Source organism: Phaenicophaeus curvirostris, chromosome 14 (assembly GCF_032191515.1).
Source record: "Phaenicophaeus curvirostris isolate KB17595 chromosome 14, BPBGC_Pcur_1.0, whole genome shotgun sequence".
NCBI lineage: Eukaryota > Metazoa > Chordata > Aves > Cuculiformes > Cuculidae > Phaenicophaeus > Phaenicophaeus curvirostris.
The window spans coordinates 18,561,955-18,588,670 of NC_091405.1; the positions used below are offsets into that span (position 1 = coordinate 18,561,955).

Here is a 26,716-nt window from a genome sequence, read left to right on the forward strand (position 1 = left end):
GTGTGTAATTATGTGACAGAATTTTCCTCATGTCTGGTGAAAAGTGAATTCGTTTCCTGACATGGTGCTTATTTCTGAGAATAACTGATTGAAGCATGTGTTAGCATAATTCTAAAATGTGGTGACAGAAACTTGCGTACTTTGGTTACACATGGAAACTGAAGTGTAGGGGTTGTTTTGTGATTGTAGTTACGCTTAACGTTAGGGGAGGAAAGCAAAGGAGAAGGCAGAACTGAATGCAATAGGACAACCTGTAAGCAGCCATCAGCCAGTCAGGCCAGTTTTTAGGAACGATTAGCAGCGAATAATTTAATGTAAACTTGATTTTCAAAACCAGATCCGCTTTGTTGTGAGTGCAGGCTGGAGACCCAGTGGGCAGTGGCTGAAAGGGCCTTGCTGCCCCTGCACTCTGCCTGGGATGAAGCTTTCCTGTGGCTTTCTGAGGAAGGATAAGTTCTGTTTGCAGGGTTAAATGAGCTCTGACAGTTGCGTTGCTTTGGATGGAGGAAAGGTGGAGGGTTTTGTTAGGGCTTTTGTTCTCAGAGTTGTAAGCGTGGGGGTGGCACGGCACCTGGCTTGTCCTTGAAGACTCATCCTGCTGCTTCAGTTGAAAACAGTCTGAATTCTCTGTGGAGTTCCCCAATGGTTTAGGCTAAATGGCAGTATTTTAATGGACTGAACAGAGGAGTGATTTAAGTGTCCTTAAAGCATTTTTGTATGGGTTTAATGCTGCAGTATGAATTAATGCATTGAAACTGGAGTTAAAAGGGGGAGGAGGGGAAGCTGAAATGACAGAATGTGTCTGCAAAAATGCTTTTTTTAAGGAAGATGTATAGCTAACTGCGTAAGCTCCTAGAGATGAGTCAATGACTCAGTTTTTCACAGAAAGGGTCGTCAGGCACTGGAACAAGCTGCCCAGGGAGGTGGTTGAGTCCCCATCCCTGGAGGTGTTTAAAAGAAGGGTAGATGAGGGGCTTGGGGACATGGTTTGGTGGCAGATAGGAATGGTTGGACTCGACAATCCAAGAGATCATAGAATAACCAGGTTGGAAGAGACCCACCGGATCATTGAGTCCAACCATTCTACTATTCTATGATTCAATTAATGTAGAGTAATTAAAAATCAGATTATATCGTAAATGCTGCCAGCACTCAGCGCTGGGCTTGTGCTTTACCCTTGATGTGGTTCCTGTCCCGCAGAGCCGTGGGGCCAGCAGGGGGGCGCGGGGCTCGAACCCGCGGCGAGCGCGGGGCCGCTCGGACCCACCGCAGCCTTTCCCGTGCGGCGCAGGGGGCGCCGCGGGCCCGGCTCCCTCCCCGGCGGCAGGGGGCGCTGCGGGCTGTGGCGGGGGCTCTGCGGGGCCGGCTCCCTCCCCGGCGGCAGGGGGCGCTGCGGGCGGTGGCGGCGCCGCTCTGTCCCGGCGCGGTGTCGGTGTCCGGAGCGCGGCCCGGGCTCGCAGCGCCGCGCGGAGCCGCCGCCGCCCGTCATGTCGGTGTCGGGGCCGGTGTCGGGGCCCCTGCGCAGCGAGCTGGCCGAGGCCGTGTCCCAGGCGCGGCTGCTGGTGGTGGGAGCCGGCGGGATCGGCTGCGAGCTCCTCAAGGACCTGGTGCTCACCGGCTTCAGCAACATCGACGTGGTGCGGGGCCGGGCGGGGCCGAGCGCGGGGCCGCGTTCTCCGCGGGGCGCGGGAGGGCGGGATCCCCGCTGCCCGGCGCGGGGGAGCCCGAGGGGGGAACCGGGCCCCGGGAAGGGACCTCGCGGCCCGCGCGGGGCCAACCCCGGCGTGGGACAGCGCGGTCTGGGCTGGAGGGGACCTCAAAGATCGTCCGGCTCCATCCCCCCTCCACGAGGGGATGGGATAGAGCGGGTTGGGTTGGGTTGGGAGGGACCTCGCAGCCCGTCCGGTTCCACTCCCTGGCGTGGGATGCAGAAGGATGGTTTGGGTTGGAAGGGATCGTAGAATTATAGAGTAGTTGGGGCTGGAAGGGATCTCAAAGATCATCCGGTTCCTCCCCCCCCCGCCATGGGACAGAATAGAGCGATTTGGGTTGGAAGGGATCATAGAATCGTTTGGGTTGGAAGGGGCCTCACAGCCCATCCAGCTCCACTCCCTGCCATGGAATGGAGTGGTTTGGGTTGGAATGGATCATAGAATCATAGAATAGTTTGGGTTGGAAGGGACCCTAAAGGCCACCCAGTTCCAACCCTCCTGCCATGGGCAGGGACGCCTTCCACTAGATCAGGTTGCTCCAAGCCCCATCCAGCCTGGCTCTGAACCCCTCCAGGGATGGGGCAGCCACCACTGCTCTGGGCAACCTGGGCCAGGGCCTCCCTGCCCTCATCATGAAGAAGTTTTGGTCCCCACTGCACAAAAAAAGATGCGGGCAGGCTGGAGGGTGTGCAGAGAAGGACACTGAGGTGATCAGAGGACTGGGAAAGCTACCGTGTGAAGTACGGCTGAGAGAGCTGAGCTTGTTCAGCCTTGACAGGAGAGGGCTTAGGGGAGCCCTTATCACCATGTACCAGTACATCGAGCATGTCAGCCAAGAGGATGGAGTCTCCCTTTTTACAAGGAGTCACATGGAGAAGACAAGGGGTAATGGGTATAAGTTGCCCCTGGGGAGATTCTGATTGGAATCCAGAAAGAAATTTTTCACCATGGAAACAGTTAAATGTTGGAATAATCCACCCAGGGAAGTGGTGGATTCCTCTATGCTGGACACTCTTAATGCTCAGCTTGACAGGGTGCTGGGCCATCTCATATAAACTATAGATCACCTAAAAGGGTTGAACCAGATGATTCCCGAGGTCCCTTCCAACGTGGCATTCTATGTTTCTATGTCCAAACTAAATCTTCCCCCTTCCAATTTCACAGCAGTGAAAAACAAAACATGTGGGAGGTGACCACCGTTTTGGATACCGAGTTGTAAAACTGTCAGTCTTGGGAGTTGAGTCCCAGTGGCTTCCAGGCTGTGCTTTTGCTTTTTCCTCCTGATACGGATTGCTGGATGTCTGTGGGAAGGGCAGAGTGGAGAGGGTGGTAATGGAAATGGGATAGAGAGAAACACAGTTGGCAAAACCCAGATTACCAGGTTCCCAGACCTTTATTAATTTCTTACTGTAGTTATGAAAAGTATGTGGTATTAAGAAATGCTGGGAGTACTAATCCAGCTGGGGCACAGGGCTGTTCCCTGGAACACGCCTTTCCTGGTGGGTGTCTGGCCAGCAGTCACACCTGAGAGTTTTGCAGGGAGCAAGGAGTTTGTTCTTACAGCCAGAATCATTGAGCAGAGCTGATTAGAAACAGCTTTTAGCTAAAACTGTATCAGCTCCTTGAGGAGTGCAGCTGCTGCTTTGCCTTCTTATTCATACAGCTCAGGCCTTCCTGAGATACTTTTCAAAACTCTTAGGCCGTGCTTACATGTGATTCCAAATGATCCCTTTTGTGTGAGTCTGCCGCTGCGAGCCTGTCCAATTTCAGCATTGTACTGGTGAAGTAAACGTGTGGAAGAATCAAAGCCTGCCTTTTCTGCACTGCATTTTCCCCTCTTATTTTACTTTCTATCTTACTGTGTGATTTGTATGCTCCTACAGTCCATTGTAACAGAAAGAGTTCAGTATCTCCTGATTTAAGGCACGGGTGGACGAGGTGCTAAGGGGCATGGTGTAGTGTTTGATAGGAATGGTTGGACTCGATGATCCAGTGGGTCTCTTCCAACCTGGTTATTTTATGATTCTGTGATTTGCCAGTCAGTCATTAGGCATAAATTTCATTGGGGCATGCTTATCACTACTGTAGTTTTGGGGTTTTGTGTGATCTTTCAAGGCCAGCTTGGTTGGACTCCATTAACTTCAGTGCATCTTGGATCAGGGCCATCTTCATTTAAAAATATCGTTGGCAGTGTTTTATGCAAGACATTAACGTTTTGATAACGTAGAGTAAGTAGGTAGAGGTGAGGGCAAAAAGAGAATCGTTACACAAAGAGGAAACTTGCTGTTAGGAGAGTACATGGTTTTCATCAACATTTGTGCTGTTGTTGAGGGTTTTCCTCTGTCATAAAACAAACTTGAACACCTGAAAATACTTTCTGTTTTTATAAATAAGTTGTGATATATTTTTTAAAACAAAATATTAATCCCAAAATAGTTCACAAATGTGTGATTTTAGCAAGTATACATTGTCAAAAGGCAGCGCCATCGTCCTCTTGAATGAAGAACAAGATCAAATCACTCAAAATCCAAGTCTGAATTAAGAACATGAATGTATATTCTTAGGAATATACATTCTTTCTCTTTAACTTGCTAAAATGGGACCAGTGTAAAAGTTACTTTAATAAGAGAACTGTTAAACTGTGATTATTCTTACCTAGATGGAAAGTTCTGTTGAAGCCTGGTGGTCTCGGGTACTCTGGAGGAAAACTTCCTTTACTGCTTCTGGTCTTGGCAGCACTGTTTTCAGTTGTAGCTTGTGTTGCTTGTTGCCGTCTCCAGGTAAAATGCTGAATGCTTTCTGGGTTGTGAAAGTTCTGATAGAATGATGCACTTAGTCGTGTTTGCTTGAGGTTCTCGAGCTGTTTGGCTTTGGATGAAGAAAGCTTCCTGAGTACGTCTGATGAGAAAGAAGAGGCGGAGGAGATGTGCTTTCACGCAAATGCTCTTTTCACGAAAAGGCACAAGACCCTGTGTAGTTACTGGTCCGCTATGGATAATGGAGATGAACAGTCTCTGCTTTGGAATACGTTTCTGTAATGTTGTCTATTTTCTCTTTGCTCTACACCTACAGGTGCTTTAATTTAACATTGAAATAGAACTCTTCAGCTATTACGGTTCTTAGGATATTAAAACTTAATCCTTAAATTAACAATAGTCCTTTCAGAAAATAGGAAGTTTAATCTTGGAGCTTAGTTCTCACATGCAGAGGATCCTTGATGAGATGTGTGTGACATGCTTTTCTTTGTTGCTCAAGTTTGGTTAATGAAATGAAGAGCATAGGAGAGCAACCTCGGTAGGTTGTGTTTAGGCTTCACACAGCACAGTTGGTCTGCCTGTGGGAACTAGGGAGAAACATCTCTGAGGGTCAGAAAAATGGTCTGGATTAAGGAAAGTTATGTACAGGAGAGGACTTCAAAAAAGAGGGGTTGATCAGAAAAATTGTGTCAATAAAGAAAAGTAGTGGCAACACCAGTGGGAATAACTTTTCTCAGAGTTGCAATTAAATCTTCTTAATTCTTGTGGTGGAGTAAAGACGTTTGCGATTCAGATGTTCGTGTGCATGTGATGATAAACAGAAACGCGGCTGTGAGGGGCACTGCAGGCACGGCATCCTTTGAGGTTGCACATCACGGTTCTGTGGGAGGTGGTTTTAAACGTCTCAATTGTGTGGCTGGATTTTTGTGTGTAAGTAGACCTCATAAATGTTTAATGAGGGCGTAAGCTGTTAGTCCTGGTGACCCAGAGTAAAAGCTTTTGCCCCTGCAGTGTGTGAATTAGGTGGCAATGGAGGCCTCGGTTTACTGATTCTGTTGCTTAAAGCCATGTTCAAATATAAAGCAGACGTACTAATTAGTTGGCTGAGTAGCCTTTTCTGGGCCTTGGGGAAGCACGGTGCAGAGCCAGCATCCAGCGTGGTGAGTCCTGGTAGAGCCTGGCTGGACCTGTCTAGGCTGATCTCTGCTGTGGCTCCTCTGAGGTCCCGCGCTGCGTTCCTGGTGAATTCTCACCAAAATCTTTAACCTGCAGTAAATCAAGCAGTCAACTACTGACTTCCAACTGAGTGCTGTGCTTACTTGTCTCCAAATTCACGTGTGTTTTCAGTTAGGGGCTCTTTCTTCAGACGGTTTGTTGTCATGTAGCCCTTAATTTTTGAGATACGGTTCTGTTGCTAGTAGCTATTTAAAGTGTATGCGTTCCTGAAGATCATTTGTGCCTCTACAGTTGCTGCAGTGCAGATGTAACACCTCTGCAGAGCTGAAAAATGATGCACTTTGGTCAATCGCGTTCGCTTCAAATTCTGTCAGTGATTTTGTTTCCATTGTTTCTGCAAAAGTGAAATGGCTCTCTCTTGTGTGTTTATAGATCGATTTGGATACTATTGATGTCAGCAATCTCAACAGGCAGTTTTTGTTTCAAAAGAAACATGTTGGAAGATCAAAATCACAGGTGAGGAAAAAGCCATCCTTCCGCAATGTTAAGTTATGTGTTAGAAACATGTTGCACTTGTCTGTGCTGTGAGGGGAAGGTGTTGGTTGGTTGATCGTTGCTATCCACAACATTTATTTTATTATAAAAGTATTTAAATCTCTTAAGGTAGCCAACTTACTCAATGTACAACTGGTATCGAGTCTGTCTTTAGAAGGAAGGACAAAATAATAAGTGTGGTTTTGTTTTTGTTTCTTTATTTCTAGGTTGCCAAGGAAAGCGTGTTACAGTTCTGTCCAGAAGCTAATATTATAGCTTACCACGATAGCATCATGAAGTATGTTTGTTTCTAAGCACTAATTACGCATTTTGATTTGCAAGTACTGCGTTATTTAAATGCTACAATGATGTGCTGCAAGATATTTTACAAAGCTACCGCAGTCAGAAGAAATAGCTGTAAATATGAGACTGCCACGTACCTGAGCAGGAGTGTGGATTTTGCATGAGTTGTTTTAAGCTTTGTAGTAAGCTGTAGTCATTTGCTCATGTCTATTTTCCATTTTATTAGCAATATTTACTATACAAGTTTCTCTGCTGTAAGGACGCCCTGATGTTTTGAGCAATAATTAGATTAAAATGTGAATGTTGCGTCTGTAATTAAAAAAATTAAGTCTTTTGTGTGTAGGTGACTGGGTATCATTTGTATATGCCTCCTACTGTTAAAAATTAGTCTTTATGATCCATAACCAATGAGTAGAGTACAAGATTATATATGTTTTTGTTAGCTATTTCCCATGCTTTAATTTATATTTGTCTGTTTTCTTAAAAATTGATATTCTGATATTAAGGTTTGGGCTCCGATGTTGCTGTTAGCCACTGAAACACTGATTCATTGCATCCTTCTTCTGAAACTGTGAAACCCTTAGTCCTGTTTCCTCTTTACTGTCTCTTCTTTAAACCAGAAAAATACGATATAAAGACACTTAAGTGTCACGATTTTAAAATCCTGTGTGCTGGCTCCTCAGGGTACGTAGGCACAATCAAAACCAATTGAGCTATCGCAGATTAATGAATTATCAACAGTCTGATGAGCTGTGGTAATTACAGCACGCACGTTTTAGCCTCAGCTGATGGTTTTTGAGGTCAGTTACCACAGCTCAGCCAATTTACTCATTAGGTCAGAGCAGTATAATCACTTTTTTGTTGTCTGCCTATTTTATTGGTCAAGTTAGTACTAATCGCAATAGTTTCCTTCCAGCAGCATAAAATTCATGCTTTCACCCAGCATTAGAATGGGCAGAAGACAAATGGGGCAGTTAAAGACTAGCAGTAAACTTATAATATGCGTAATTTATCACCTGAACATCAGCCTTCCCTTTGCATGCGTGTGGTTTCTGTTGTGGCACAATAACCATCAACGTTGATATGCCATTTTGAGTGTTGTTTTTCTTTCCTGTAGCCCTGACTATAACGTAGAGTTCTTCCGCCAGTTTACGTTGGTTATGAATGCTCTGGATAACAGAGGTGAAGTTTTCGCTATGATTTTGTATTGGAGATAAAAATACTGTTGTTTATTCATAGAAACAGAACTTTAATGTGTTCTGCTCCTAGTACATCAGCAGTGTCAGTTAAATAATGAGTATCCTCTTGTAGCTTGTTGTTCGACTAACACTCATGTGCTTCACTACAAACTTGAAAAGGTAGTTAGTGCTTTTACTGGTGTTTTGAAAGCAAACATTGAATGCTTTGTCCCTGCTTTTTGAGAACCGATAAGCCTTGTATTTACGTACTTCGGTTTGTGCTATTTAATATTGCCAATGTATTTTGTATTAATTGGAAAACTGACTGTGAAAAATCCATAGTGTCCTGTAATTAAATAAGACAGATTAAGGGTAAATTTTGCATAGGAGAATAGTTTGAATTTGGAGAAGTAAAACTTTTTTTTTCTGATTATTCAAATTTTTCTTTAAAACCTCTTGATTTGCAGCTGCCCGTAACCATGTGAACAGGATGTGTCTGGCTGCTGATGTTCCTCTTATAGAGAGTGGAACTGCAGGCTACCTTGGACAAGTGACAGTTATTAAAAAGGTCAGGCTGTGTATGTCTCTTGTTGCTGTAAGTTTAAATCATTGGCTATTTTAGACAGCAGGGAGCTGGGTGTTTGAGATATGGTTACATTTCATCTGGTGATAGCATTTACTATAGTCGCCTTCAGAGTGTGACAAGTAAATATTTCACTTTTCACCAGGGAGTGACAGAATGTTACGAATGTCATCCTAAACCAACTCAGAAGACTTTTCCAGGCTGCACAATCCGCAATACGCCATCAGAACCGATCCATTGCATTGTGTGGGCTAAGTATTTGTTCAAGTAAGTGATTTGTAAAAAAAGAAAATAGGTGCTGTGGCTCAGTCTTCTGATTTCTAAACCTACAGACAGAGAAATACAGGGGAGACACACTTTGTGGGGGTGGCGTCTTTTTTTTTTAAATGAATGTGTACGATAGTAAAAATCTCCAATTCTTTGACCTGGGTTTTTGAGGTGGTTTTTGGGATGTTTTTCAGTTTTTTAACATAAAGATAGAGGGTTGATTGTACTTCGGCCTTGCTCTAATGTCACGGAAGACTGCCAAAGTAGTTTGGCACCGCAGTGCAGGTTGAGGTTACTTTGTTCTTCACCTGTTTGTGAAGGTAACATGTTTTTCAGTTTAATGCATTTGTTAACATGTAAAGTTTGCTGAGATCTTGGAGGATTATAAGCAATGCATTCAATACTGCAATATGAGTCTGGGTGAACCATTGATGCATTGTACGTAACTGTTCGGCTAAATTCAGTTTTGTAAATTCAGCATTAAGTCCAGCATGATGAATCCCAACGATTCAAAAACCATTGTGTGACGTGGCGCCGATAGCAAGAATTCTAAAGTGGATATGTATCCATTAGCAAATATTTCAGTCTTTACCCAGATATGATGAAATTCTAGCGTTGTGTTTTTCTTATTATATAGTCAATTGTTTGGAGAAGAAGATGCTGATCAAGAAGTCTCTCCTGACAGAGCTGATCCTGAAGCTGCCTGTGAGTGTGATATAAGCTGCTACCAAAATGTTCTGTTTCAGAAATTTTGGCTTGATTCTATACATTTCTTAAGCTTAGAGAGTTCAGCTCTACTTTCTTTTAAGAGGTTTCTTTTTACTGTACCCTTGGACAGAAGTTTGGGGTGTGTTATTAGATTTGTGTGACCACAACGTTATGTGTAGAAAATCAACAGGAAACAAGTATTCACTGTTTCTGCCAATAAAGGAATTGGGTTACATCAAACTAAGTTAGTGAGTTGCAGTTGTAGAAGCAAAGAGGAGTTAGTGCTGGTGTGTCTAATTGAGCTTTTGCTGGGCACAATAGAGCCATTTTATGGTCCCTGCATAATTTTGGTTATTGACTCTAGGGGAAATACTTGGATGTGATTTTCCTCTTTCTTTTAATTCAAAAACTCGGTTAACACTTGATTCATAGGGGAGCCAGCAGAAGCAGAAGCCAGGGCACGAGCATCCAATGAAGATGGTGATATTAAACGTGTTTCGACTAAGGAGTGGGCTAAATCAACTGGATATGATCCAATTAAACTTTTTACTAAGGTACCATCTTTACCCCAATAAATGTCTTTATTTGAAGTGTATGAGGTGCTTTAAAGTTAAAAATGGCTGTAGTGATGGCTTCAGTAGGTGGATAGCCCACTGTTTTGGGCTACTGTTTCTTGATTTTCACTTTACTCCCTCCCAAATTAACCAGAGCTGTGTAAACTTTATGCTGTAAGTGTTAGAGAATGGGGAATAAGAAGTTTTTTGAACCTGTTTTCTTTCCCTGTGGATTCTGATTTTTATTTATGTAATTGAAAAAGTTTTCAAGAAGAAAAGCAAAACTTCATGAATCTAATGCTGATTTTTCAGTTTCTCAGCAGACATAAAGTATGTCTTTTTTTTCCCCCTTTCACTTTAATATTTGTTTTTTCTTTTAAAATGTTTCCTAGCTTTTTAAAGACGACATTAGATACCTGCTGACAATGGATAAGCTGTGGAGGAAAAGAAAGCCTCCAGTGCCACTGGACTGGGCTGAGGTACAGAATCAAGGTAATTGTCCCTCTTCCAGCTGTTAGTTAAGTATCTCTGTGATATGTACCGTTTTGCACTGTCACACCTACTACTGATAATGTACACGTTAATTCTTCACAATTCCAGAAGAATTCTAGTTTTTCTCTACATAGTAAACTTTTTTTTAATCCAATACTGTTTTGCCATTGTTTTAGATACTTAGTGTTGGCTGTCAAAAATTCGTATTCCACAGAATTATGTCAGCTACTTATCTCTGAAAGCTGAGTTTTGCTTATAGTTTACAGTTGCTGTAATTTGTGTGTATCTAGGTGATTGATAAGAGTATAACTGTAGTTGCAGTTTTAAATGCAGATTTGTTGTAAAATGTTTGGGCTGCTGTAGTTTAAGGATATTTAGTTTTACTGAAATTGGAAAATTCTTAGCTCTTTGAGAGAACTTCAGTAGGACTTGGAAGTATTCCTAATCTTATTATTTTTTTCTTTTCCCAAAGACAAAACCATATCTGACCAACAAAACGAATCCTCTGCGCTCCTGAAGGATCAGCAGGTTCTTGATGTCAAGAGCTACGCACACTTATTTTCAAAGAGTGTTGAAACCCTGAGACTTCACCTGGCTGAGAAGGGCGAGGGAGCTGAGCTTATATGGGATAAGGTTAGTTTACTCAGTACATAAGAACCATTGTACTTCACGTATGGAGCGCAAATAGTACTTGGATTCATTCACTTTCATTCCAAAATAGTACTACTTGGAACAAAAATGCCTGGCACCTCACTAAATGCGCTTCTCATATATAAGTAAATCTGTACTTTAAACATGCTGTATTGTGTAACTCATTGAGTGTGAGGAATAACTATTGAGATGTAAAATAACTTAATTCACCAATTTTAAAAGGCACAAATTCACAAGTATTTGCCATATTTTGATTTTTGAAAATATTTTAATAATGGAGCTTAATTTTTTCCTTTACTCTAGCTGTATCTAAAACATGTTCATATACAGTAGCTTGGAGCTAGAGCTCTGCTTAGTTGTACATTGTAGTTAGCTTTGATGATAGGTGTGTGATATTTTACATTTTGTGAAGATAAACAAGAAAAGAATTTTCTCTTTTAGCAGCAGACACCATGTAATTTTCCTGCAGTCAGTTGTCATTTGGCATAAGCTAAAAGCATAGTTTTAAATACAGTGGGGAGGAAGTAGTAAGTTAATATTACAACAGATAACAAAAATACTTCTTTCTGAAACACAGGTTTTGAAACTGAGCATAAGACGTTTTAAGATTTTTGGATTTGAGCGTTATTTTGAATATGCAAGGCATTTGATTTATACCAATTCTACTATACTACAATTCTATTACACTAATTCACAACAAAAATACCAAGGTGCAATTTCTGAACACATCTATTTGAAGTCTTAGTGCTCAAAGCAACCTGCTGCGAGAGGACGTAAATTGACTTTGAAATGGAAAATTGTACAGACTGTTTTTAAACTTTATGGGTTTAAGATTTTAGGAACCACGTGTGGCAAACTTTTTCTAATGAATAATCCAATTTCTAAATGCTTGCGTTAACTTTTTGCCAGGATGACCCTTCTGCAATGGATTTTGTCACTTCTGCTGCGAACCTCAGGATGCATGTTTTCAGTATGAATATGAAGAGCAGATTTGATATCAAGTGTAAGGATATGTTATAACATTGTTTTATTTAAATAATAATTTAAACTTCTCGTTTTCATGTACTGTTAAAAATCTGCATGTTTTTGCTTGTTTTGCAGCAATGGCAGGAAACATTATCCCAGCTATAGCTACTACTAATGCAGTAATAGCTGGTCTGATAGTGCTGGAGGGCTTGAAGATTTTATCAGGAAAAATAGATCAGTGTAGAACGGTAAGTGGAAATAAGATACTTATACTTTCTTGCTATTATTTGCTTAAAAGTCACATGTAACCTGCTACGACTATTGCGTAGTTTTACTGTCTGTCACTTGTCAGTAGATTCTGAATGTGTTGGGAACTTTCAGCCACAATGAAGAGAAGTGGGAGTCTCAAGGATTATTAAATTCCTCTGATTTAATGAAAAGTGGTGCTTGGATAGGAGAGAGAACCACACTGACATCACTTGAATAGTATTTGTTTCATGTGACAGATCTGTTTGGCAATATCAGGTCAGTCAGCAGAGGTGGCACTTCAGCTCAGGAGGCGTGTTTAGGATTAGGGAACAGGACAACCTGTGAGACTATGAGGATAAATCTGTAGGAAAATAGATTTTACAAGTGCTGTTACTTACAGAATAACTTTTTTTTTATTCTGTCCTCAAGATTTTTCTGAACAAGCAGCCAAATCCCAGAAAGAAGCTATTGGTTCCTTGTGCTTTGGATCCACCAAATCCGAACTGTTATGTATGTGCAAGTAAGCCAGAAGTGACTGTGAAACTTAACGTACACAAAGTTACTGTGTTAACACTCCAGGATAAGGTAAATCTTGAATACTATCTACAGCTTTCACTTTAATAAGGATAGGGGTTTGTTCAGTATGTTTAGATGGAACATCAGTTGTTTATATTTGCTGTATATTTTGCATTTCTCTAAGCTACAAGAGTTAGATTAGCAAATATGCTTCTTAGTCATGTCTGCTTGTATATCTTGTGAAAGAACATGTGTATTTTGTAACACTTTACTGTTTTTAAAGCCTATTCATACCTAGCAGCAAAAACCTAAATTTGTATTTCAGTTGAATAGTCCTGTAGCCACATTGCAACTGTGTAGTCACAACTGATTTGTAATTCTGTCATTTTATGAAGTTCATCAAAACCTGAAGGTTTCAGAAAGCAAAAATATGATTATTTTGTTCATGGTAGTAACAAAAAAAAAAAGCATAAGCTCTCAGCAGTTGCCTGGAAATAAACCAGGAAAAGAGAATCCACATAATTCAAGGTTCTTTGTTTTCGAAGTGGCTTTAAGTCAGATATTGATTAAAAAATTGTATTAATCTTTTCAGATAGTGAAAGAAAAGTTTGCTATGGTAGCACCAGATGTACAAATAGAAGATGGAAAGGGAACTATTCTTATATCTTCAGAAGAAGGAGAAACAGAAGGTAAGCACTGAAGCTTTGCAGATCAGAGTAGATAAAACTAGCAAGAAACCATGATATACAGAATGGAATTCCAGGAGGTGTTTTAGCATTCATTCTGTAGACTAATATTTGAAGAGAACTGGATTTGCAAGAATTCAAGTGGCTTGAGAATAGCTCGTGGCATTGTCTGCAAGCCTGCATGTCCAGTTTGGCTTTCCTACATAAAGTCCTTTTCACCTGGAGTGTCAGGATTCCTTTCAAGAGTCGGTATTCAGCTATGAAAGTGCACAGGTTGCTCTCCTCTGTTTGCAAGTCCTGTTCATTTCCTTGTTCTTAGATTGTGGCCTTTTTTATGATGCTTGTAGGCACTATCTCCAAAACATACTTAAATGTAATGATAGTGAAGTGCTTGAACATGATGTGTGAGGCTAAATAAGTCAAACATAAGTAGTTTTTACTCCTTGTACCCTTGAATATCAGCTTTTACTTTAAATATAGCTAATAACTGTTAATCTTTTGTTTCAACATAAAACTTCTGCAGTATTTGTTTCATCATATTTATTCAGTTGTAAGAGATCTTTACGTAAACAGCTGTATACACTGCCATGTTTCACTATTTTTCTAGCAAATAACCACAGGAAATTATCAGACTTTGGAATCCGAAACGGCACTCGACTACAGGCAGATGATTTCCTCCAGGACTACACGCTGTTAATCAATGTGCTTCACAGGTGAGGACTCTGAAATCATTGGTTTTGTGTGTATTTGTAGAACAGTTCCATGGGGAATTTCCAACTCAGAATTTTAAATTAATGAATAAAACTCAGACGTTAAGCTTCAGAAAGACAATACAGAAGTAAAAGAGGAATTTTTATTTTTCAGGAATATATAGAGGTTAGGTGGTTTTGGTAGATTGAGGGGTGTGGGTGGTTTGTTTTTTTCCAGTAAATGGACCTAGTTTATTTGAATAATTTGTCATTACACAGCATAAAAATACAGTGCAAAACCAAATCTACTTTGGGGGCAGCCAACAGTGAGAAACTACTATTTAAAAAATACAAAATCCCAAAATTTCAAAAGACAAAACCCACCCTGCGTGCTGGAGTAGTGGGTCCTCTGCTTGACTACCTGTGTTTGGACACAGCAACAGAAATAGAAGTCACTTTGAAAAAATTGGTTTCTGTATTTAACCCTGGATAAGTAATATACAGCTTATATACCACAAATTAACATGCTGCACTTTCAGTGAGACTGGGAATGTGACATAGAGGAAGAAGAGAGAGCTCCAGTAATGATTTTTCTCATTCCTAAGCATTTTAAGTCACAGCACTGGGTGGAACAGTGTTTCTGAACAGATTTTCCTCTTTTTTTTAACGTTTTTCTCATTTTGCCATACCTGCAGGGTGCTCTGATAGTTGAATGATGTGCTTTGTGAAAAAGACAGGGTTTTTTTTACCTGGTTGTTTAAAAGCATATGCGTTTTTCTGCAGTGAAGACCTAGAAAAAGATGTAGAATTTGAAGTTGTTGGTGATACCCCTGAAAAAGTTGGCCCTAAACCATCAGAACCAACATCCAAGAACATCACCAATGGCAGCGATGATGGAGCGCAACCCTCAACATCAAGAGGTAAATAACTGTCATTAATAGTAAATATAACAGAAGAGTCTTTTGGTAGTGCTGCCCAATTAAGACAGTTGTCTGTGGGTTTACAATTTAACTTTGCCAACGTGAAACAGAAGGCTTTTAGGTTGCCTCTGTGTATAAATATGGTACTAAATAGGAAAACACACCTCTTAAATGTGTACTTTGTAACAATTTTAAATTGTTAGAAAGGTTTACAGTAAATAAGCCTGGAAATGGATACTACGTAATATACAAGGGCTTGGTGGGATGTCAGCTTAAGTGCATCATTTGCACTGTGACTGAAGTGAAGTTGTACCCATTCTATCTGACAGTCACACTACTGCTTGACAAAAGAATCAACCAAATTTATTACTTTCATCTTATGGATTTAAAAATTACTTTGTGGATGTCTTTCATCATGTTTTATTTTGTTAATTTAAGATGATGTCTTTATTATCTGCTTACAAAGTAATTATTTCTCACAGTCAAGCAAAGCATGGCAAGAAAATAGTACTTGCCAGGCAGGAAGAAGTGCTATCACCTGCCCAATGTGAGGTGTTTCTTCGAACATACTCAGACTAGTTAAACTCCAGTGAATATTGAGATGCTTAATCACTGAATGTTGAGGTACTGGAAACATCAGACTGTTTTATAGGGATAGCGTATGAGCCAGAACACTTGTTGTGACATGTAAGTTCTGTCTTACACTTTTGGATGATGTTCATTTGTTTGTCAGGTGGTGCTGTTTAAGATAAGTGCACCAGTACATAGTCACTTCCACTCACCTCTTGTTTCAGGGGAGATTAAACGTTAGGGTTGTTGCTACAATTGATTTCGAACTATATAGAAAATCTAGCATAAAATTCATTTTTACAGGGAAGTTGTACTTCAAAACAAACCAAATTCACTAGATGCCTTGAAGGTTCATGTTTGGGTCTATTTTCCCTTTATACCATCCATTGTTGTCCTTTAGATCTTCAAGTCTGCCCACCCTTCCACTCTTCCCTTTCTTTGCACGTTCTCCCTCTGGTGAAGTGTGGCATCTGCTGGGAGTTCTATTGAATGCACTGGTTCAAGAGAGGCTAGAAAACAGCTCAAGGACTGCTGTAGATATTACAATTTTTTTTGCACGTACAAAAGAGAAGAATCACATCCTAACTAGTACATTTCCCTTATTTTTGGGTTATCGCATTATTTTCCATACCTCTGGTGAAAGGGGAGTAACCATGTGGAAAGGCTATGTCATACAAATTTCAGAGAAATTCAAAACATGGAGGTGTTTAAAAGATGGGTGGATGAGGTGCTGAGGAGCATGGTTTAGTGATTGATAGGAATGGTTGGACTCAATGATCCAGTGGGTCTTTTCCAACCTAGTGATTCTGTGGTTCTTGCAGCTGAACGGCAAAGAATATTGATAAAGAATGCTCCAAGATGTATTAGTTGTATTAGAGATGTTCTTGGTTTTATGTATGAAGCTTGGTTTGAGAGCAGACTATCTTTACAGTGCCCATTTGAATTAAACACGCGTCTTTTTCAGCTCCAGATGAAGACGATCTATTGATTGTCGATTCTGAAGATGAAGGTACTTCGAGCAACGTTGACGACGATATGGAAAACAAAAGCCGCAAGAGAAAACTAGAAGATAAAGAGTGCGTCGGTACAAAGAGAGTGCGTACTGAGCAGACAGATGAGCAAGATGAAATCATAGCGTTAGACTGAGCACGCAAATGCCCCTTGACAACACAAGTTCAATAATGTAATACAGTAACAGCATATTATGTTGGGGTGTGAAAAGTGCCTAGAACTAGACTAATTTTAAGGCCTTGTTCCAAGTGATACCAAACCACTGGCTTAAGTAATTTGTGTGTTTCTCTTGATGATAAAACTCTCATCTCAATAGAGTCTTTCAAAAGTTTTGCCATATTAATTCCATTATTAAATGTAGTAGGAACATAGTTGATAAATACTTACGGATAAGTATTTGCTTAAACAGTCATGAAAAAAAGCATGTTATTTTTGTGTATATACCTTTTAGGTATGATTCAATAGGACAAAAAAATAAACTACTCTCGTTTAGTAAAGGGTCATCATCCGATGCCCACGTTTTAAGTGACTACATTTCTATTTTTTTGCTTGAAGAAAAATACTTTTAGCCTAGTCCAAAACATTTTTCACACCCCGAACAAGTAAAGAAGAAAATTCAATAATGCAGATTAGTGCCGTGTTTTACCAGTATTCTTGAACTTCAGCCGGCACTATGTACATTACTGTAAAACTGTTAATTTACTCAAGTTTTTCAGCTCGTACTGCCTGGTATGTCAATGTAAGAATCAAATTTTTGTGTATTGTTACAGTTTCAGGTTATTTATATTTGATGTTTTGTAAACTCAGATACTACTACTATACTGTACATCTGATGGACCAAATAAATGACATCTGAAATACTTGCTATATTTGCTTGCATAGTCTGGGTCTATGCTGACCGATGGGATTTTACATTGTATAGCCTTCAAAAGTTACTGTATTATTTTCATTTTTCTAAACATAACCGAGTAGTACAGAATTTAAGCTTCACTTGTTTGAGGTGAAAGGGGAATTTTTTTAATAAAACTTTTGTGAATGTTTTTTTTTTCTTGGACAATCAATTATTGGCCTCTTCAGCTGGAGCATTTGCATCACCCCACGCGTGCTTTTACCCCCTCATGCCTGCAGAAAGAGGTGAGCACTGGTCTCTTACATATTACATGTTGCCTTCTTAGGTTTTGGTTCCTGCATCTGGTTCTGTCCAGTGCAAAGACCAGCTCTTCATCAGTGTTAAACTGCCAGGGCCGTGCACAATGATGCAATTATTGTTTTATCTCTTCTTCTAGGTAGTAATAGTCCTATGCAATGGCTTGTTTGGAGGCGTAATACTTCCCTGTGAAATTAAATGCTGTTGAGTTAGTTGCTTCTTGGCCAGCAGAGTGAAGACTGAGGTAAAGATGTAACTAAGGTGTTACAGAAAGCATTTCCAGTGCAATGGTTCTTACAGTTCTTGCCATAAAGAGTGGAAGCGCTAAATGTAATATGTCTGATTACATCTTCCAGAAGTTAAGGCTGACACTTTCTTCTTAAACTTTACTAAAAATAAAATTATTGGTTTATTAAGTTAGTTGTTAAATAGCCTGTTCTCTGGGAAATAAGATGTGCTCCTGGTGATGTGACAAATCTTTAAGCTGATCTCACTCTGCCTGAGAAACTTCCCTGCTTGCACGGGTCGGTATTCAGGAATACAGCTTTCTAACTTGATTATTTTAACTGTGGAGGCTGTAATTCTTCTGACTTTATTGCAGGAATTCTACTGAAGTTGAGAGTGTTGATGACTTAGAAATTGAGTGGTGTATTAGCTGAATCAAAATAACACTCAACACAGATTTTGGGTGAAAAGGGTAAGCGGGGGGGCTATTCAGTCTCACTGCTTCCTGCTCTTCATTATTGCTGTTAATAGTGTGAGGTGACAGTATTCAAATGATTTCTTATGACCAAGAAGGTACACACAGCAGCTTCTCGGGGCCGTGGACAACTGTCAGTAAGTTGTTCAGAGTTAACCAGGCTACAGAAGCTGCTTTTATTGAACGTAGTGTCAGCTGTTCTATCGAGTTCTTGTTACGTCTGGCAATACTGAGTGAACCACTAAAAATGCAAACTGCTGTGCTAAATGAAAACCTGCTTTTCAGAAAGCAGGTTTCATGTGTGTCCTTAACTGGCTACTAATCACCAACACTGCATTAACGCTGCATTTTCCAACTTAAACTCTCTTTTGCCCTTGAGACAAAATTATAAATTGAAGCATTTATTAAGCTTTCAAGTATTTTAAAAAAGAGATGAGTCCCTTTTCAGCTGACAATTCATTCAAGTACTAATAGCAGCAATATTGATATGAAAGTAAGCACAGTTGAAAGGCTGTTAAAATAGAGGACAAATTCTTCCCAGTGCCTTAGCTTGGCAACCCTGACGTAGGCTCTGTCTTCACTAACAATTTTGGAGCCAGGCTCATTAAATCAATCTACAAATTGCTGTTTGCAGCGATACAAATGGGCTTTTCTGTCACCCAGCATTCTCTATTTGTTTGTACTGGTGCAAATTTCTGTAACGCAGATAAGCTTTTCTGTCAGCTTTTTATAGTAACAATTCATTCTCAATGCTTATATGTTTTTGTTTAGTTAGTGAATTTGAGTACCATATATGACAAAGACAAAAATAACACAGTATTTTAGTGTAGCTGAATGCAGCCAAGAGTGTATGTCTGTGTACGCTGCTAGTCCAGTGTCCCTTTTCTGCAGCAGAAGATGGGAAGGAATATTGACCACAACTGACGTAAGAGTTAACTAGATGTTTGTTAAACTCTTCAGACTTACAGTGAGGAAATTTGTAACAAGTCTGTTGCTTTAAAAAAATAAAGGCAGAAGTGCAACCCAAAATACTCAGAGAATTACCATTTGGGGGCAACTGAGAACCATTCAGTAGAAAGACCTTGGGGTGGTGATGGCAGAGTGCCACATACCAGCCCATTTCCTACAGAGCAACACCAGCATGTAGATAAGCATTACATGTCTGTAGTAGTTCTATGTGATGTTTAATTTTATTCTGTGAACCGATTTCATTGCTGATCCACAGAAGGAGACGCACGCTTCCCTGGCTGTTGGCTCCGACAGCTGGCAAGGAGATCAATGTTCCATTTCAAGTTCTGACCTTTACGACAAAGACCCCTTGCTAACCATTTATTAGATCTCAGAAGAATAAACCAGGCTTGTGTACGGTTCGTATACACTATCAGTATTACCTTCAAGCCTTATCTCTGCTGCCCCAAAATTGTAAACTTGGATTAGAAGAATTAACAAATAAAGAATTAAGGAAAATAAATTTGTTTTTTCCCTGTGTTCTGTATCTGTGCCTATAGGTAGAGATACTTTCTTTCTTCACTATTCATCTATAAGGACAAGAAGCCTTCGGTTTTGTGCATCTAAAATACTGAACGTGCAAGAAAGCAGAAGCTAGGATTAAAGTCATACAAGGAATCTCACACAGGTCAGTCTTCTGCTTTTGCTTGCCTGAGATTATTTTTGTTCTAGTGTCTAAGCAGAATGATTACAGAGAGCACACGCCTACAGACGTCTTTTCTGGCGTGTGGTTTGCAGTATTATAATCAGGACTTCTTATCACATCAAGATAAATCTTAGCTCTGTAGAGTCCCAAGTTTGTTTTCGCATTCCCAAGTCTCCAAAATAAGAAGCTACGTAACCTAAGATATCCTTCAAAGTACTAAGTAGGTTCACTGCTCACTGAGCTGGCCAATTCAGTCATGTACTTAAGCAAAAATAGTGGTTGCTACTAAACTAACTGATTGTGTTTGAATATACAGCGATTCTGTCCTGGGGTTGCAAGGAGGTATGAGTATGGCCGTGTGCAGCCTCCAAAGTGTGAGCCAGTAAATTGCTTTAGCCAGAAATGTTATCTGAAATATGTAAGAGAAGTGGAAGATGAAACTATAAAAGAAATAAGATACATAAATCGTGTATTGGTCGTAAGTGCTTGGACGTACGTTGTCTGTCTAACACAGCACATTCACAAAGTGCCTGTTGTTACTGCAATTTTCCAGGGTCTGTCCCAAGCTGTATTTGTGCAGCACGCTCATTAGCTGCATTTGCAATGAATAAGAAGAATGTAAAAAATGTTAAATAGTGTTTTATTGCAGATTTAGAATGAGAAATTACCGGTAAGCCTGCAGAGCAGTGTTGGTCAAAAATACTTCACATAGTTGTGCCTGGCAGAGGCAGCCGTTCAGGCAGTGTGTTCTGTCTACCAGAAGATGGTGCCCTAAAACACAGCCAATAACTGCAATTTTTAAAAGCTGTGATCAGCTGCAAGTGAGTATTTTAAAAACATGTCAGAGCAAAGTGATCTGCAAACAAATCACCCGAGTCCAAGTACGTATCATTATCCAAACTTTATATTCCGGGAAGCTTGCTTACACTTCAGGTTATCACGATGCACATTAAACAGACAGGACCCCAAAAAGCAAAACAAAGCCATGTAAACCACAATACAGCTACCGCTTCAAAGAAAACAAAAACTTCAGTCCCTGATCCAGAAGAAAAACATTCGTCAGCATAGTTTTTGTATCATTTTCACAAGTTTTGGGTTTGTTTTTTTTAAACAGACCAGAGGAAGGAAAAAGAATAATTATTACAGTTCTGACCAAGAAACTGATCAGTTTTAAAGCTGGAAATCAGAACTGGAATTCCCTGAGTGCTAACAAGCCTTATTTACCTTGTAGATGTCAAGGTATGATTTTATTGTTTTCTTAATGTTGGAGACAAGGAGGGAAGTTGCAAATAATCAGGTAGCATGCAGTTCAATACGTAAATCTGTGGAGCAGCTTAAAATTGTTAAACTGATGGAGCAAGACAGAGAACTCCCTCCTGCATTGTGTCAGTAAACCCATGTCTGATAGAACTTCTACCACAACACCAGTCAGTGGGATTTTTGCCATTGTATTCAACAGGGCTAAAGTTTCACCAGTGAATTTCTTATATTTACAGATGCTCTGCTTTGTTGGTAATAAATTGTTTGTGTTTTAAGGGAGGTGAAATCTCCATCAGGTCTCCCTGCCTGGTGGCTTGAGCAGCGTTCCCTTGAAGGCTCTGGCAATTAGGAGAAACAGGAGCACACTGCCTGTGAGGCCCAGCCAGCTGATATTAACAGATCAATAACTCCACCTGGCCTTTTTGCTCCCTTTAAGTCTCAGACAAAGGAGTTTATTTAACAGCAGCAGCTGGCTTTCCTTACTATCTGATTTACTGATACAACTTAAAATCAGGTGTGAGGATTACCACACCAAATTAAGAAATTAAGCTCAGCTTTTATAATACTCTACGACGGCTCTTGTGCTCTTCATTGCACAAGTGTGAGTCTTTTTGCAATATACACCGTTTACTGTTGGTTATTACAATTAAGCAAATATATTTAAAATAAAGTGGGGAGAAAAATGTTTTAGGATTGTCAAGCTGTAATTGCCTGGTTTTTTGGCTTTTCTTGTATGTACCAGGAAGGAGAATGATGGGGGCACTCGTTACAGCAACAGCAGCTTTAACTCCGCTTTTATTGTTTGCGCAGCCCGGCACATATGGTCCTCTTTGAGAAACGCAGTGGTGGCTCGAGTGTGCTATGTACCACTGCAAACATATTTATTCCATCCATGTGGGCTACATCTGTGGCTGTAGCATGGATAAACGTTATGTTCATTATGTGTATGACAGAAGCACAATTTGCTGGTGAAGAGCAGGTCTGTGGTATCGCCCCTGCAGCAGGGCTGGGATCGCTGTGCAGGGATGCTCTGGCCAAGGGCTGCAGACGGCTGGGATGGGCCTGGATTTGAGGATCTACTTATGGAGCATAAGCTTTCAACAGTAAGTGATTTTTATAATTTGATCCATATTGTTTACTAAAGAGGGCTGTTTCCTTACATTCCCCGGATTCACTCAGTCCCTGGTATGTTTTTCCCATGAGCTCATACTCAACAAAGCCCGTGCTTTATCGGCTCGCGTACCAAGAGGCTGACTGAGAAACCTGCTACCTGCTGGCAGCAGAGGCCGTAAGGAACTGTGCTGCCTCGAAAGGTGAAACAAGGGCAGATTTTGTGGCTTGGAGGACAGAGCTACAGGACAACACACTCCTGCTGTAGCTTACACTCCTGACTTCACACAGCATCAGCTCTCCCGTTCCCACTGTAAGGGAGCTGCTCAAAATGCTTCCTTGTGTGAGCACACAGGCAGGGCCCCCAGGCACGTTCTACCCACTCTGCTAGATTACCAGTAAAGTTCTCTGATGCTGTGAAATTGTGAGGGTTTTTAGATAAAATAGAGTAAATTATTTTTTCTTTATATGTGTTCTTGACAGATGAAGTTCCCAGGTTGTCCGTGAGCCTCTCCCAGTTTCTCAGGAAGACAGACTTAAAAAAACTGGTAGTATGTAGCTCAAAGTCAGTGACTGGACAGACCACGCTAGGATGGCCCCCAGGAATGATTGAAGATGGAGCTCTGCACCTGTACCTTTGTACACCACTGTTCTGCAAGACCTAGGCTGCAGATGCATGCGGTAAGAGCTTATTTAGGGGGTCGGCAAGACACGTGGTGGGAGATGTGAACACATCATGGAAAAGAGCTCTTGGCTCCCAAGGCTGGTTGTGTTTGCACTGACAGAGGACCCTCTCTCCGTGTCCAGCACTGACCGAGGACCACCTCTCCTTGCCCAGCAGGTTGGTTTTCCAGGTTTTGCTCTACACATTAATGTAGTCTGCTGTTTTGGTTTTTTTTTTTTTTTGCTGGCTGCTCCTGTACCTGCAAACAAACCGATTGCCAATCAATTGCCCTCCACAGCTGGGGACATTTTTGAGTACACAGTTGCTTTTAATGTTTAATTAGGTATGATAACATGTTCTTGGCAGGGCAGGGTGCCTGCAACTCAAACTTGCTGCCTGTTTCTCCCCTCAGAGGATGCCCAGCCCGGGCACCGCTCAGGCGTCCCAAGGCTTTGTTAGCCTTTCTGCCATCGAGGCAAGCGCCCGGCAGGGAAATTGTGTTAAAAATTACCTCTAGGCTGGAGTTGGGAGGGGGAGGCTGCAGTTTGGGGCCGTTGGGGCAGGGTTTTCCCTCAGCCTAGCCCCGTGGAAGCAGCGCTGGGCGGGTAGAGCCCTTTCCCGTGCTCCTGTCAGCCCGTGAGTCGCTCCAGGCCACAGCGTGTCTCTCAGCTGCGTTAGCGCGGCTTTTTTTGTTTTAATTAAAAGACTAAATGAGTGGCGCTAACACCCGGGGGCCGCGCCGGGGCCACCCTGCCCAGTGACAGCGGAGCCGCCAGCCCGGGGAAGGGCTGAGGGAGAGGAGGGGAAGGAGGAGAAGCGTAAGGGCTCGGGGAAGAGGGGAGACAGCCAGCCCCCTGTGAGGGCTGCGGGAGGAGGAGAGCCGAGGGGGAGCCGCCGGTCCCGGGGAGCCGAGGGGGAGGTGGCAGCGCCGGGTAAGGGCTACGGGGTGCAGAGGGGGAGCCGCCGGGTGAGGGCTCGGGGAGCCGAGGGGGAGCCTGTAGCGGCGGGTGAGGGCTCGGGGAGCCGAGGGGGAGCCTGCAGCGCCGGCTGAGGGCTCGGGGAGCCGAGGGGGAGCCTGCAGCGCCGGCTGAGGGCTCGGGGAGCCGAGGGGGAGCCTGCAGCGCCGGCTGAGGGCTCGGGGAGCCGAGGGGGAGCCTGCAGCGCCGGCTGAGGGCTCGGGGAGCCGAGGGGGAGCCTGCAGCGCCGGCTGAGGGCTCGGGGAGCCGAGGGGGAGCCTGCAGCGCCGGCTGAGGGCTCGGGGAGCCGAGGGGGAGCCTGCAGCGCCGGCTGAGGGCTCGGGGAGCCGAGGGGGAGCCTGCAGCGCCGGCTGAGGGCTCGGGGAGCCGAGGGGGAGCCTGCAGCGCCGGCTGAGGGCTCGGGGAGCCGAGGGGGAGCCGTCGGTCCCGGCCAGGGCTCGGGGAGGCGATCGAGCGGCGCGGGGGAAGCCGCCGAGCCGTCCTCTCCCAGCCTGACTCGGTGCGAATCATTGTTTGGCTCCGGCATTAACTACATTCCAGCGGGACGCAGCGCCCAGTCTCCTTCCTCGCATTCCTGCCCCACACAAAGGAGTCCGCGCCTCGCCCCGCGCAGCACGCGCCGGGCGGGGGGCGCGGATCCCTCCGCGCGGCCGTTCACCGCGCCCGGAGCCCTATTTAAGGCGGCGAGTGACGCGCGGCCGGAGCCGCCGCGATGCCGCCGGGGTGACCGCTGCTGCCGGAGCCGCTGCCCCGCCGGGACCGGGCTCGCGTGAGGGGGTTTTAGGCCGATTTTTTGGTTTTGCCGTTATTTTTACTTTATTTTTTTTCTTTCGTATTTTTTTTTTGGCTTTCCCCGCCGCGGGCTGCGCGGAGTTCGCCTTCCCTCACCCGCCGGCCATGGAGAAGTACGAGGAGGACCTGGCGCTCAAGGCCACTAAGTTGATGGAGGACCTGTCGCTCTACGAGCCCTGCCCGGAGGGTCCGTACGGCCGGGGCGGCCGCCGGGACCCGCTCCCGGACCCCGAGGAGCCCAAGCGGGGCGTCCCGGGGCCGCGGCGGCTGAACGGCAGCGCCGAGCCGTGCGGCAGAGCCTGCTGCGAGGAGGGGCTCTGCACCCGCTCCGAGGTGGCCCTGCCCTGCTACAGCGGCTTCCCCGACAAGGGCAAGCGCTACCCGGCCGAGGGCTACCGCTACGCCGCGGGCAGCGCCTACGAGGGCGGCGGCTACGTGGCCAAAGGCGGCGGCGGGCGGGCTCCCGGCGGCGGGGACGGTAAACTGGGCGCCGCCAGCCCTCGCTCCAGCCTGGCCGCCGCCTGTCCCGGCCCCGCCGGCGAGCACGGCAAGTTCTCCGGCCTGGCCGCCTCCTCTCCCGGCCCCTCCGGGGAGCACGGCAAGTTCTCCAGCCCCCGCTCCAGCCTGGCCGCCTCCTCTCCCGGCCCCTCCGGCGAGCACGGCAAGTTCTCCAGCCCCCGCTCCAGCCTGGGCGGCGCGGCCGCCTTGCCCTACGAGAAGTTCTCCAGCCCCCGCTCCAGCCTGGTGGTGCCCGGGCAGGACAAATTCGGCAGCCCCCGCGCCAGCCTGGTGCAGTACGACGGCTCGGCCCTGAGCCCCCGCTCCAGCTACGCCAGCACGGCCAGCGACACCAGCAAGCACTCCAGCCCCCGCGCCAGCCTCACCGGCTACGACGGCAGCAAACCCAGCAGCAACCGCACCAGCGGCATCAGCATGGGCTACGACCAGCGCCACGCCAGCCCCCGCTCCAGCACCGCCAGCCAGTACTCGTGCACCACCAGCCCCCGCTCCAGCTACTCGGGCGGCGCGGAGCCCGAGGGCGGCTGCGCGGGCGCGGGGCTCGCCCTGGCCAGTCCCCGCTCCAGCCTGGGCGCCGCCCTGGTCAGCCCCCGCTCCAGCATCTCCAGCCAGAGCTCGCGCAGCTCCCGCGGCTCGGCCGGCGCCTACCCCGAGCTGCAGCTGCCCTCGCCGCGCTGCTCGCTGCAGGAGGACGGCGGCCTCCCCGAGCTGGGGGACGCCCACCCCAAGCCGCGGGCGCAGTCCCCGCCGCAGCCCCCCGAGCCGCCGCCCTTCGCCTACAGCCCCACCAAGGGCTCCGCGCCGGGACACAAGTTCAAGCTGCCCTACCAGGTGACGCCGTGCCGGGACAGCGGCCCCAGCCAGGCCGAGAGGCGGCTGGAGGCGCTGACGCTGGAGCTGGAGAAGGAGCTGGAGATGCACATGAAGAAGGAATACTTCGGTGAGTGAGCGAGTCCTTCCACCGCCCGTCCTGGGAGCTGACCCCCGGCAGCTGCTCCTGATGCCGAGTGCCGGGGCGCCCGCGGGAAAGCGGGAGAGGGGCGCGTTTAGCCTCGATAAAAGGAAGAATTTCCTCACCGTGAGGGTGGGGAGGCCCTGGCCCAGGTTGCCCCATCCCTGGAGGTGTTCAAGGCCAGGTTGGATGGGGCTTGGACGGCCTGGGCTAGCAGGAGGTGCCCCTGCCCCATCGCAGGGGGTCAGAACTGGATGATCTTTAAGATCCGGTGGGTCACTTCCAACCTGGTTATTCTATGATCCCTTCCACCCCAAACCCAGAACTCACAGCATCATAGAATAGTGATTCTATGACTCTTTGCGTGGCGCTTCCCCTTCCACGTGCGGATGGGAGGCAGGCTGAGGGCTTAGTAGAGAG

General features: G+C 44.5%; 2 protein-coding genes across 2 annotated transcripts in view; both read left to right on the forward strand.

Annotated features, from left to right (window-relative positions):
- The first annotated feature begins 1,412 nt into the window (after window positions 1-1,412).
- On the forward strand, window positions 1,413-17,561 carry UBA2 (ubiquitin like modifier activating enzyme 2). The gene is made up of 17 exons (XM_069868219.1): window positions 1,413-1,637; window positions 6,077-6,160; window positions 6,406-6,476; window positions 7,599-7,663; window positions 8,127-8,227; window positions 8,388-8,509; window positions 9,147-9,214; window positions 9,650-9,771; window positions 10,164-10,263; window positions 10,736-10,896; window positions 11,824-11,917; window positions 12,016-12,128; window positions 12,559-12,714; window positions 13,238-13,334; window positions 13,939-14,044; window positions 14,804-14,940; window positions 16,475-17,561. The coding sequence occupies exons 1-17, from the start codon at window positions 1,488-1,490 to the stop codon at window positions 16,654-16,656; spliced, it is 1,929 nt and encodes a 642-aa protein (XP_069724320.1). The 5' UTR covers window positions 1,413-1,487; the 3' UTR covers window positions 16,657-17,561.
- Window positions 17,562-24,804: 7,243 nt separating this feature from the next.
- WTIP (WT1 interacting protein) overlaps window positions 24,805-26,716 on the forward strand; it is a 68,315-nt gene continuing 66,403 nt past the window's right edge. The window contains exon 1 of the mRNA XM_069868136.1: window positions 24,805-26,284. Within this exon, the coding sequence (XP_069724237.1) occupies window positions 24,931-26,284 (1,354 nt within the window). The 5' untranslated portion in view covers window positions 24,805-24,930. The remainder of the gene's footprint in view (window positions 26,285-26,716) is intronic.

What these genes read in the sequence shown, in the direction of transcription:
- UBA2 (XM_069868219.1), top strand. Translation starts at nt 1,488, where the DNA reads ATGTCGGTGTCGGGGCCGGTGTCGGGGCCCCTGCGCAGCGAGCTGGCC. An exon ending in AGCTGATCCTGAAGCTGCCT is followed by an intron (nt 9,215 to 9,649) that starts GTGAGTGTGATA and finishes CTTGATTCATAG; the next exon opens with GGGAGCCAGCAGAAGCAGAA. An exon ending in AAATAGATCAGTGTAGAACG is followed by an intron (nt 12,129 to 12,558) that starts GTAAGTGGAAAT and finishes TCTGTCCTCAAG; the next exon opens with ATTTTTCTGAACAAGCAGCC.